Source organism: Meriones unguiculatus, chromosome 1 (assembly GCF_030254825.1).
Source record: "Meriones unguiculatus strain TT.TT164.6M chromosome 1, Bangor_MerUng_6.1, whole genome shotgun sequence".
NCBI lineage: Eukaryota > Metazoa > Chordata > Mammalia > Rodentia > Muridae > Meriones > Meriones unguiculatus.
The window spans coordinates 5303589-5315196 of NC_083349.1; the positions used below are offsets into that span (position 1 = coordinate 5303589).

At 48.2% G+C, this 11608-nt stretch overlaps 1 protein-coding gene across 2 annotated transcripts; it reads right to left on the reverse strand.

Annotated features, from left to right (window-relative positions):
- Positions 1-7024: 7024 nt before the first annotated feature.
- Klk7 (kallikrein related peptidase 7) lies at positions 7025-11151 on the reverse strand. 2 transcript variants are annotated; one of them, XM_021645806.1, is made up of 6 exons: positions 11089-11151; positions 10606-10688; positions 10114-10273; positions 9722-9969; positions 9390-9526; positions 7025-7721 (listed from the first exon to the last, which is right to left on the reverse strand). In XM_021645806.1, exons 2-6 carry the CDS (start codon positions 10673-10675, stop codon positions 7566-7568), a joined length of 771 nt encoding a protein of 256 aa, XP_021501481.1. In that variant the 5' UTR covers positions 10676-10688; positions 11089-11151; the 3' UTR covers positions 7025-7565. The 2 variants fall into 2 exon arrangements, with proteins under 2 accessions (XP_021501481.1, XP_021501482.1); XM_021645807.1 differs by having other exon boundaries at positions 10606-10720; positions 11089-11133.
- Positions 11152-11608: the final 457 nt, after the last annotated feature.

Below are 11608 nucleotides of genomic sequence, written 5' to 3' on the forward strand. Positions count from 1 at the left end.
GGCAGTGGTCAGTGTGGGCTGTAGGGAGGGACTTGTAGAAGGTGGAGGGTGGAGGGACCTGAGGAAGGGTGTGGGAATGAAGAGGAAAAATGGGGACACACTAGGAAACTGTCAAGCAATAGCAACAGCAAGCATGAATAATGTGCCCCTCAGCGTTTGCCGGGCATGACACTCATGTGACCTTCTCCTTTCATTTACCTGATCTCCTTGTATTACTCAGTTCCCATCACCCCAGTTAATGAAGACTTTAGTTAGCACGGAGGATCCACTGGGCACTTCCCACTAGCTCTTTTCTGAACTTAACATCTTCTCCTTGCGCTCTACTGTCTCCTCAGACACAGTCGGTTCTCCTCACACAACTCCCTGGACATCCAACCTTGTCCCACTGCTTCCCTGCTGCTGGTCCCACTCCTCTTTGTTCCTATGTTCTGGCCCTAGTTTAGATTGGTTCTTCAGCCACCCCAGCACTCTCCATTCTCTGAACCACTCACTAGACTACAAGAAGGGTCGCCCTGTACTTTGCCTCCCTTCTCACAGATCTGCCCCAATTCCTCATGCCTCTTGGGGCAAAGTCCCACTTCTCAGCCTGAGACTGGAGGAGCTTCAGCAACCAGAGACTGGGGGCATGGCTCAGCTGCAGAGGCTCTTGCTGGAACCCCCCCCCACACACACACATAGCAAAGGGCTGCAGGTATGGCTCGGAGGTAGAACACCTGCCTATAATCCCCCAGTTAGGGTCTTGGGTGTGGTTTATTTTTAGACCCCCTGCCTAGGATCCCACAGTGCTGGGTTCTGCGTGTAAGGCTCAGTGGTATATCACCTGCTTCAGCCTAGTGAGGAGCTGAAGGTAGAATATCAGCACCGAGTCCCCCAGTGAGGGACTGAGAGTGTGGCTCAGAGATTGAGAGCACTCCTAGCATGGGTACATCCCTCAGCATCACCAAGTGGTGCTACCTCCTTATCACAAACGTGAAGTAATGCCTTCGTTAAGTCGCTTTGCTTGACCATTCCACTTCGTATGTGTACATTTATTAAAATACCATAAACATGTGTAGTTTTCATGTTTCTTGAAAGTTAATTTAAGAAATAAGAAAGCAGCTAAAAAGATAAAGCAATTTATCTTTTTAATTTAAGAAATAAGAGAACAGCTAAAAAGACAAAGCAGGTGGCTGAATTTGGTGGCACATGGGCCTGTCATCCCAGACAGTGTGGAGGCTGAGGCAAGGGCACTACAAGTTCAAGCCCAGCCTAAGCTACAGAATGAGACCCCATCTTAAAGTTAAAATTAAAAAGAAACTTGGCCCCACAGCTCCACAGCTCAGTACTGACTTAGCATGTATGAAGCCCTGGGTTCGAGCCCAGGTATGGTAAAACAAAATCAGGAGTTTATCCAGTTCCTTTATATAACTCAAGACATTAAAGCTACATGACTTTAGGATGTGAAAGCTATCGAAGGACCCGTTGGCCTCGTGTGCTGGCATACGGAATGCTTGGAATCTGATAGGCCTTTATACTTAGAACTCCGCTCAGTGGGAACTCATCTTATGTCTCTTACCCTTGAAGGCTCCGAAGCACCCTGGCTACATACCACTTGGACCAGCCCTACCCATCTTCCTGTGCTCCAGCTTTGGAGAGCCCACCAAGTGTCCCAAGTGCTCCGTGCCCTGTGGCCTTAGAGTCTCTGCTTCTGGTTTCCACTTTGCTCCATACTCTCCTCACCTTTTCCTGTCGACCACCTCTTCTCCTTTGGTCTTGGCTGGATCATTGTCTCTAGAACAAGTTTCCACTGAACAACACCCAATACCACCTGCTATGGTCAGGTTAGTCATTCTCATGTGTGGGCTTCCACAGGTGTCTCCTTCCAGGTGTTACCCTGGACCAGAGCCATTTGTGTCAGTGTCCATCTCCCGTACTGGATCTTGAGTGCCATGAGGGCATGGACAGTGCTGACTCACTATATCCACAGGGAACTCAGGAAATGTTAACCCATGACTAGCATGACTTCATCACATCCACTCCTGTTGTAGATAGGAAAACTGAAGCATGGAGTGGGGAAGTTCATGGCTTAAGTACAAGCACACAGGAAGTGGCAGAGCTTGAACTATAAACCAACTCCTATCATTATAATATTCCAACATAACATAGACAAAATGGCAGCATCCAAATATAGTGTGTTCCAAAAATGGCAGCATGCAACATGGAGCATTCTCAGATGGCCTGCCTTGACATGGTATATTCCAATATAATGTATTCCAACATTGTTCCAAAATGGAGCATTTCAGCATTCTGATGTTCCAACGTGGGCATGTTCCAGCATGGCAGTGATTCAGCCCATCTCTCTACAACTCCCCAAAGATGATAATACAATTCCTTACTACAATACAGGGTAAGTGGGCCCAGGAGGAATCATCCTTGTGGGGAAACCGAGAATCTGAGTCTCTGTGACCTACCTATGCCCATTCCTGTCCCATTGCCTCCTCTCTTTTCCCATGTTACTGGTAGGATCAGAAACTCTCCAAAGAGAGAGTGAAGCCCTCCTAGCCATACACCTGTCAGTAACCTTCATTATATTTGATCAGGCCATGCATGCTTAAGTGTTTGAATGGTTTTATCTAGATTGACTTAATCGGCCAAAATATTCAATAAAAAATATAAAGGAAAAATTTTTATGAGAGTAAACAGAAAAAAATTGTGAAAAGTTGTACACACTGAGAGAAAGAGAGCTCTTGCCAGGGCTTGGTGCTGTGTCTGATGCTGTTCCGGCACTGTTTACATATGAAATTGTTTAATCTTTATGAGGAAACCAAGAGGTGGGAACACAGATGGGGAAGACAGCAAGGGCAAACAGCAGACTTCTACTTACTGTGGGAGGAGGGAAAGGGAGGATGGAAAAGAAAGAGAAGAGGGAAAGGAGAGAGCCAGAGAAAGGAATACAGAGGAAGAGGAGAGTGAGAGAGATAATAGGAGAGGAAGGAGAAAAAAGATAGGCAGAGAGGAAGAGAAGAGGGAGGAGGAAAGGATGGGAGAAGAGAGAAGAGAGGTGGGAAAGGAAGGAGAGAGGAGGTGTATTGGAGAGGAGAAGAGAAGAAACAAGAGGCCAGGGGAAGAAGGGGAGAAGGCAGGGATAAAAGAGGAGAAACAGCACACACAGGGGTGGTTTTGCTCGAAAAACTGGGGTTTCTTTATGGCATTCTTAGTTCTGTTAATAAAAAAATTTAAAAACTGACTTGGAGGAATAATTTTATTAGAAATTGGAGGGGGAACAGGGCACATATGAAATTATTTAAAATTTAATAAATATTGTCTTAGTCAGGCACTATGGCACATGCCTCTAATCCCAGTAGTCAGGGAGGCAGAGACAGGCAGATCTCTGTGAGTTCGAGGCCAGCCTGTTCTACAGAGCAAGTTCAGGACAGCCAAGCCTACACAGAGAAACTCTGTCTCGAAAAACCAAACCAAAAGAAAATATTGTATTAAAAAACAAAAACAAACAAACAAACAACAACAACAAAAACCCAGAGAAGGCAAGTTGCCTATTGGAGGGAGATGGAGAAAAAGTTGTGATTTTTGCTCGAATGTTCAGCAATGGAGGTTGGCAAGCAGCAGCAAAGGAGAAGGGGAAGGGGCCTTCAGAGACAGAATGAGACATCCCAGAGTGTCAGGGAGAGTATACCTGGGTTTTGGCCAGGATCTGAAAGAAACATAAAGAAAAGTAACTCAGAACGGCATGTAGGCAGCATGAGCTCCTGCATGGAGGAGGGGTTTCTGGGAAGGATGAATTCATGGTCTCATCAAAGGGATAATTATTCCTCCCTTCACCTTAGCATGCCTTCGGGTGATTCAGATTTCCTGTGAGGTGGACTCCTGACCAGGTGATTGACAGGTCCATCTGGATTAACTCTTGAGGAGATAGTAGCCTACAGTAGTTTGTCATGCTCTAATCTTTGAAGCAGATCAGTGTCATGTCTCCACCCAGACCAGAGGGAGATTCCATTCTTTTGACCAGTAGGAAGTCATTCCTTCTTAGTGGTCTTCAACAAATACCTGATATCTCTGCTTCTCTCTCTCTTTCTCTCTCTATCTATCTCTATCTTTTCCTTTCTTTTTCCTTCTTGTTCATGAACACCAGGTATTTTATGTCTACAAAGCTGACATGACCTAGATCATGCCTGTATTGTTTTAAAGAGCACCTTGTATTACCCTCTGATAATTTCATACACCCATACAAGGCATGTTGATTACGTCCTCTTATTCTGCCTCCCACTCTCATCTCCTTCCCACTTTCATGTCCTCTCCTTTCTCTTTTTTCCTCCTTTTTATTTTTGTGGGGTATTGAGTTCGATTAGTTCTGCCTGTTGAAATATTGATGGATCTTGTCTTGATCCCTCCCACCCCTCTTTTTTCTCTCCTTTCCACTCTCTTCTTTCCTCTCCTTTTAGGCAGATAACCATACTTTCTGTGAGTTCGTGAGCACAACAGCAGCAGACAGTCCTGTCCAGAGGACAGCGTTTCACAGCACTCTACCGTTGTGACACGTTCTTCTTCAGCAGTCCCTGAGCCTTGTAGTTAGTTATTGATGGATCTGTCCCATTTAGGGCTGAGCCCTCAGCTGTCGCCTACTATAAGCACTGTTACCAGGTTTGAGTCTCTGTATTTCTGCTCAATGCATAAGGAGGCTTCTCTGGTCGAGGTTGAAAGCAGCACTAATCTATGGGTATAAACACAAATATTCAGAAGGCAGTTTGACAACATGGTCATGTTCCCCCCCACCACAGGGCCTATGAGCTCCCAAGCCAAGGGCAATTTACAATACCAGGCATGAATTCCCTCCCATGAGGCAGGCCTCAAATCCAATCAGAAAGTGGCTGGTTACCCTTATGAAACCTGCACATCTTGGTACTCCACACATGGGCTCAAAGATTATATTTCCCTTTGTAATGTTACCAGCAAAACAGGAGATGGAGTTCAAAGGCAACCACGAGGGAGAGGTCCACCCTTGCTGGCTTCCGAGGCTGTTGATTCCCGTTTAGATACCTAAAGAAAGGAGAGGGAGTAGGAAGGGGAAGCAAGAGAAGAGATAGACACACATACACACGGCAAATAGATTGTAGGTGCCACAAGTAGGTTTTTAATGGCAAGAAGCCATGTTCCACAAACAATTGGTTTTAACTGTAAGTCTAGGGTCTGGCCAAATGAAAAAACAAAGCCCTTTCTGAACAACCAGAGAATGAACTTTGTAACCCAATCAAACTCTTGCTGAAGCCAGGCTCAACTGAGTCAAGTGACTCTGGATTACCTTTTTTTTAAGTTATATTTTATTTTATTTCTGAGTAGTGAGTGTGTGTGTGTGTGAATGTTGACACTGGATGTCTTCACCTTATTTTTCGAGACAGTTTCTCTGAATGTCTAGAGATAAATAGACTGGCTGGCAAGAAATCCCCAGCCCTGCACCCCCAGATTTTGTCCATCTTCAGCAACAAGATTACAAACACATGCATAGCCATGTGCTGCATTTATGTGTGATTGGTGACCCAAGCTCAGATCTTGTGCTTGAATAACCAGAGATTTACCCACTGAGCCATCCTCAAAGCCCTCTTCTCATTCTTTTTTGAGATAGGGTCTTACTGTATAGCCTTGACTGGCCTGGAACTGGCTGTATAGACAAGGCTGACCTCAAACTCATAGAAATCTTCGTGCTTCAGCCTCCCAAGTTCTGAGATTAAAGATGTACACCACAACACCAGACCCTTAAATTTTTTAGATTGAATGCTGATTTGGGTGATTTGAAGAGATAGGAAAAGCTGATGAAACTCCATGGAAATAGAGGGACAGGTTCCCTTGGAATTTTTAAATGAGACACAGTTCCAGAAAACAACAGGTCTGGACTTAAGCCTGATGGAGGAAGGCCAGGGCTGGGACTCCCATGTCTGAGGGAGTAGGGAAAAAGTTTGGACCCTTGGAGCCTGAGAAAGGAGGGCTGGGTCTGGATTCCAGGGTCTGTGGAAGGAGAGGAGCCTAGGATTCTGAGTCTGAGGGAGGAGGCTGGGACCCAGATCCCTGGGTCTGAGGGAGAAAGGCTGTGGCCTAGACCCCTGGCTCTGGGGGAGGAGGCTGGGGTCTGTTCTGTGTGTCACTGTGTCACTGTGGGCAGCTTTTAGTAGCTGCAGCATTTCTGAGTGACTGGCTGAGAGCGGTCAGTGGAGACACTGAAGAGTGATGGGAAGGACCCAAATGATGTTTGTGGGAAAGGAATTCTGGGAGGAAAACAGGAAGGACAGGTGGGAGGGGCAGGCCCTCCACTGGACTGCATCTCTCTGTCAGCAGATTCTAAGGTGTCACTGCCCAGAGAAGGAAGGCAGATTGCCTAGGTGTGGCTCTGAAGTGAGTCACAAAGCACCCCTCCCTTCCAGAGCCCCCCTGACCTTTTGGGAGAAGCCTACAAACACCATCTTTCTCTGATCTGGGTTTCTGAATGTTCACTCTTGGCTGATCCCCAGAGGATCTAAGTGTCTAGTTTCTGTCTCCTCCACCCCTCATTGAAAGCTTCCTTTGTCACCTAAGTGATGGCTTAAGTACTTATGGTCCACTCTTTCTTCCTCCCTTCTTTCCTCTCGTTCCCTTGTTACGTGTGAGAAAAACAGAAACCCAAGAAATAGAGAAAAACATACCACCCACCAGGGCCAGGCTGAAAACCAGCTGCAATGTTCTTAAAAATTAAAAATATTAAGAATAATTTATTTATGTTTTAATTTGGTTTTGTGTGCAGGTGTGCGTACAGGTACCCATGTGCCACAGCACATCTGGAGGCAGATGATAACATCCAGGGGTCAGTTATTTCCTTCCACTGTGTGGGCCCTAGAGATGGACCTCAAGTCCTGTCCGGCATGGCAGCAAGTGCCTTTACCCATTGTTACCCATTGAGCCATCTACAACTTCTTAGCAAACTCTTCCTCATGGGTCTCTGCCTCCACCCTCCATGCTCCCAGCTTTCCCAGCATTATCTTTCAGGCAACGAACACACGCATCAGTATTGCTTGGGTTTTATTTGTATCTGTTTCGTTTGGCATGTCCAGCTCAGGTCAGCTGCTGCGCATCATGTGACGACAGTCACTCCTGCACAAGGCTAGCCATTCACAGCTGGGCCTTTCTTTTTCACAACTTCGTCGTCTTCGGAGAGAAATCGAGCTCCCGTTTAAGTAATCTACTACTTTAGACCATGTTAACAGTATCATTCTTCTTTTTCCCTAAAATAAATGATGTGCTGAATCCAAACTTGATTTTTTTTTTAAAGAACTCTCTAGACACAGGTGGCCCGAGCCACGGGCGGTGGATGAAATCTTAGAGCTACCAGCCACGGTCCAGTGTAGGGATTCCACAGCCCTCGGGTTCTTGTCTCTTGACTTGATTTGCTTTTGGGTCTCTGGGATTCTGATTAGTTTGTAAACTTTGCACAGGGTTCAGGCTTGGCTACGTCTTGGAGAAAAGGTAAAGACCGGGCTTCACAGTGCTGCCATGGTTGTCCTGACTCTGCGAACCTCGGAGGCTCGCAGCTTGACTCCTAGTGTTTAGCGGTAGGTTTTCATGGTCTGCTCCAACCACCGGCTGTACTTGCAGACTTCAGTGTAGACACCTGGGTCATTGGGCTGGCCACAAGGATACGTTCCCCAGGACACCAGACCTTGAAGAGTGTCATTGCACACCAAGGGTCCCCCTGAGTCACCCTATGGGGAACAGAGGAGGTTAGTTTTTGGCTTCAGAAGAAAGCTCTGTGACCCTCAGGTCACCGTCAGACATCCTCTAGTTCAGATTTTGTCCTGATAAGCTGATTTGACTTCCACCCTGGCTAATGAGGACGAACTTGGGAACCAATGGAAGAGTAGAAATCCACACTGTCATGATGATGACCTGGGTTCCATTAGAGCTTCTTGGCAGGAAAGGGTGGGACTTCCTCAGATTCAAGCACAGTTTCCTTACTGATAAAATCTATTGATTAAGGCTGGTGAGAAGGGGAGTCTTCTCTAGGGATTGGGTGGTAAACCCTTGGGCTGTCAGGAAGTTGACCCTAACCTGGGGAAGGGATGCCCTGTTCTCAGGGACAGGAATGTGTCTCCCACTAGTCAGTTTTTCAACACACACCATAGCATCTTTCCTGAGTATTGAGGGGGTCGGGAGGAAGGAGGATAAAGAAGAGGAGAGGAGAGAGAAAGAGGAGGTGGAGAGGGGCAGGAGAGGGAGGAAGAAGAAAAAGAAGAGGGGTAAGGAGACAAGAAGATGAGAGAATGAGAAGGGGGAGAAGAGAAAAAGAACAAGGGTGAAAAGGAGAGGAGACTGGGGAGATTGGAGATAGCAGAAGGGAGAGCAGAGGGAGACAGAAGCCAGCCCAGGACAGACAGGCAGCAAAATGGAAAAGGAGTAACATAAAATTAGGATTAAAAAAAAAAAAGGTGGAAAAATGTTCAAAGACATGACCAGTTGTAAAGCTCTGTTCTTGTCACAGGACCGAGTCCATGGACAGGCATCTGCATTAGGCAGAGAATGTCAGGGGTCATCAAAAAAAAAAAAAAAAAAAAAAGTTAAAAGCCATGAGGAGACTGGGACCAATACTCTAGAAGCCGGGGCAGAAGGACCAGGGCTTCAAATCCTGCCTCAGATACAGAGTGAGTTTAAGACCAGACAGGGCTACATGACCTTGTCTGTAAAACAAAACCGGGGGCTAGAGAGATGACTCAGAGGTTAATAGCATTGCCTGCTCTTGCAGAGGACACGGGTTTAATTCCCAGCACCCACATGGTATCTCATAACCACCTCTAACTTCAGTTCCAGGGGATCTGACTTCCTTTTCTGGTCCCTTTTGGGTACCAGGCATACTTACCTCAGACAAAACATTCATACACATAAAAATTTAAATAAAACTTAGAAACAAAATCTAAAGAGGAATGGTCAGTCCAGTGTACTGTTTACCCATGTAAGCTCTGCGCTTGGGAGGCTGAGGCAGGTATATTGCTGTAAATTTGGGACCAGCCTTGGCTATATAGTTTTAGGTTAGCCTTGGTTATTTGGGGCTAACCTGGGTTGCAGAGCGAGTTATAGACTAGCCTGTACCACAGAGGAAGACGGTCTCAAAAATGAAAACATGAAATAATATCAATCACCAAAATTTGAAGCTTCTGCAAAGTTTGGGTACATCTCTACCTCCATCTCTCTCAGTTCCACTAAACTACTGACCTCAGGCTGGTTCATTCCATGCATGAACAGTAGGTGTTAGCCAACAGAAAGTGAGAGAGCTAAAGAAGTGGGGCCTGGGGCATGGCCAGGCCAGACTGGGACAAGGAGCTTCATGCTGACAGGACAGAGAGGGGATTGAGGGGGGAGGGGCAGCGAGGGCTTACATTGCAGGTGTTGGTCTTGGAGTCGGGAATGCCGGCACAGAGCATGGTCTTCCCCAGCAGGTCCTTGTACACCTTCTTGCACTCCTTGGAGGAGATGAGCTTCACATCCGAGCACATCAGATCCGAGGGAAAGGTCACTGTGGGAGGAGGGCTTCAGCTAGTGCTGTGTAAGGGCCTGGGGAGGGTGCCTAGCTGAGGGGCTGGGTGAGGATCAGGGATCTGAGGGAAGAGGGCTGAGACCTGGATTCCTGGATGGAGGGAGGAGAGCGGGGGCCTGAACTCTTGACTTCAGGGAGAAGGTCCCTGCCGGATCCCACCCTGAGGCAACTTACCATCTGGGCTGGTTGTGGTACCCCATCCAGAGACAGTGCAGGAGGTCCCTGGGGGCTCACATTTCGTAGGAAGGTTGACTTTCTGCACTTTGGGCGACATCTTGACTGGCTTGTCCATTCTCACAAGCATGATGTCATTGGCATGGGTTTTTGTGGAGTAGCCGGGGTGTCGGAATGACTTCGTAGCCTTAATCTTCTGGGCATTCTCGTCCCCTAACTTATCACTGCCCAGATGCACAGTGTACTGACTGAGAGAAAAAGGTGACACTCAGAAAGGCAGAGGAAGAGGGGAAGGGAGGGAGAGAGACAAAGAGAGGCGGAAACCAAGGGGGCGGGGAGAGAGAGAGACCCAAAGAATACAGACTCACCCCGCCTGCCCCGGCAGCACCTACCCCATTTTGCAGTGGGCTGCTGTGAGCACCCATTGTTCGCTGACCAGCACTCCTCCACAGTGAAGCTGATCGCCTCTGAGCAGGGCCACCTGCCATGGATGGGAGCCCTTCTCGCAAGGGTAGCCATCTATAATTCTGTCTCCACTTCTGTCACCCTGACCTGGACAGAGGCACAGGCACACATGGGCATTCAGCATCAGAGGGAGAAGAGACAGTGAGCAGGGATTTACAGAGTCAGAGATGGTTCTCTAAGACTCAGGAAAAAAAGGCAGAGGAAGGGATGGAGGATCATGCAGAGGATGAGTGAGTGGGTTAGGGGCAAATAGCCACAGACTGCTGGAGCCTGCAGGGGCCCCAGGGAGCCTGTTTGATTGAGACAAGAAGAGAAGACAGCGCAGGCTCACTGAGTCACAGCATCAGGCTTCCCAGAGGAAGCTGTCTGGGAGAGAGGGTTCAGACTCAGAGTGTTGGGGACACTGGGAAAGCCCTCACCTTGTCCAGCAGTTTCCAGGGCTAAGGACAGCAACACAGTTAGCAGGACAGGGAGCCAGAGTCTTACCATGGTGGCTCAGCGGCTGCCAGAAGAGAAAGGTAAATGTCGCCAGAGCTAGGGATGATGAGAGATATCCTAAGATGCAGCCCTACCCCTTCTTTTTTGGAGTCCAGGCCTCAGGTCTCCTCTCTCTGGGATTCATAAATCTAGACAGAGACCCCCTCCCTCAAACCTTGAGGTTCAGGCCCCAGTCCTCTTCTCTCAGTCCCTGGAGTCCAATCCCAGCCCGCCTCCCTTAGATCTAGGGGTCCAGACCCCAGCCCTCCTCTTTCTGACCCTGTCCCAGGGTAGCTTAAACTTCCTTCCTCCCATCCTGTGGGCGGGTCCCAAGCCTCTTTGCCCCTCACAGCCTCCTGTCTAGGACCCTGGAGCCCCGTCTCCAGGACGGTTTGTGCACGCCCCCCGTTGGGAGTTCCTCTCACCTGGGAGAGTGACTTGGTTAAGCTCCGTGTCCTCCTGGAGCCCAGTGCCTTCAGCTTCCTCTAGGGCTGGTCCTTTTATACCTCCTCTGCCCCCGCACCGCCTCCAGCTCCCTGGGGCACAGGTGGAGCTATCTCTGGGCGCCTTCCCTCTGCTTGGAGTTTAGAGTTATCTGAAATCCCTGGGGCAGCCCCAACAGTAGGTATCACAGATCTCTCCCTCCACCCTCTTTACTGCCACCCACACACATTTTGGAATGTCAAGGGGTCGGTCCCTGGAGCAGAATCCAAGCAGGTGAGGAGGGCAGAGGTGGGTTCAGTTTGGAGCCTTAAGAGAATCATTTTCTAACCTTCTCTTGGGGGTGGCCTAGACCCCACACTATGATTGTGACCGATGTGTTAGAACTCCTGCTGGATCAAGCCCTGCCTTTGAGGCTGGACTCACTCCCAGCCCAAACAGACATAGAAATTTTTAAAAAGATCCCACACCGAGAACCAGTGGGGCACAAACGGATGGAGGTCC

Excerpts from the sequence above, each read along its gene's own strand:
- Klk7 (XM_021645806.1), bottom strand. The coding sequence starts at position 10,675 with ATGGTAAGACTCTGGCTCCCTGTCCTGCTAACTGTGTTGCTGTCCTTA. Across the intron at positions 9,970-10,113 it reads GCAGCCCACTGCAAAATGGG|TCAGTACACTGTGCATCTGG; the intron begins GTAGGTGCTGCC and ends TTTTTCTCTCAG. Across the intron at positions 9,527-9,721 it reads TACCACAACCAGCCCAGATG|TGACCTTTCCCTCGGATCTG; the intron begins GTAAGTTGCCTC and ends CTCCTCCCACAG.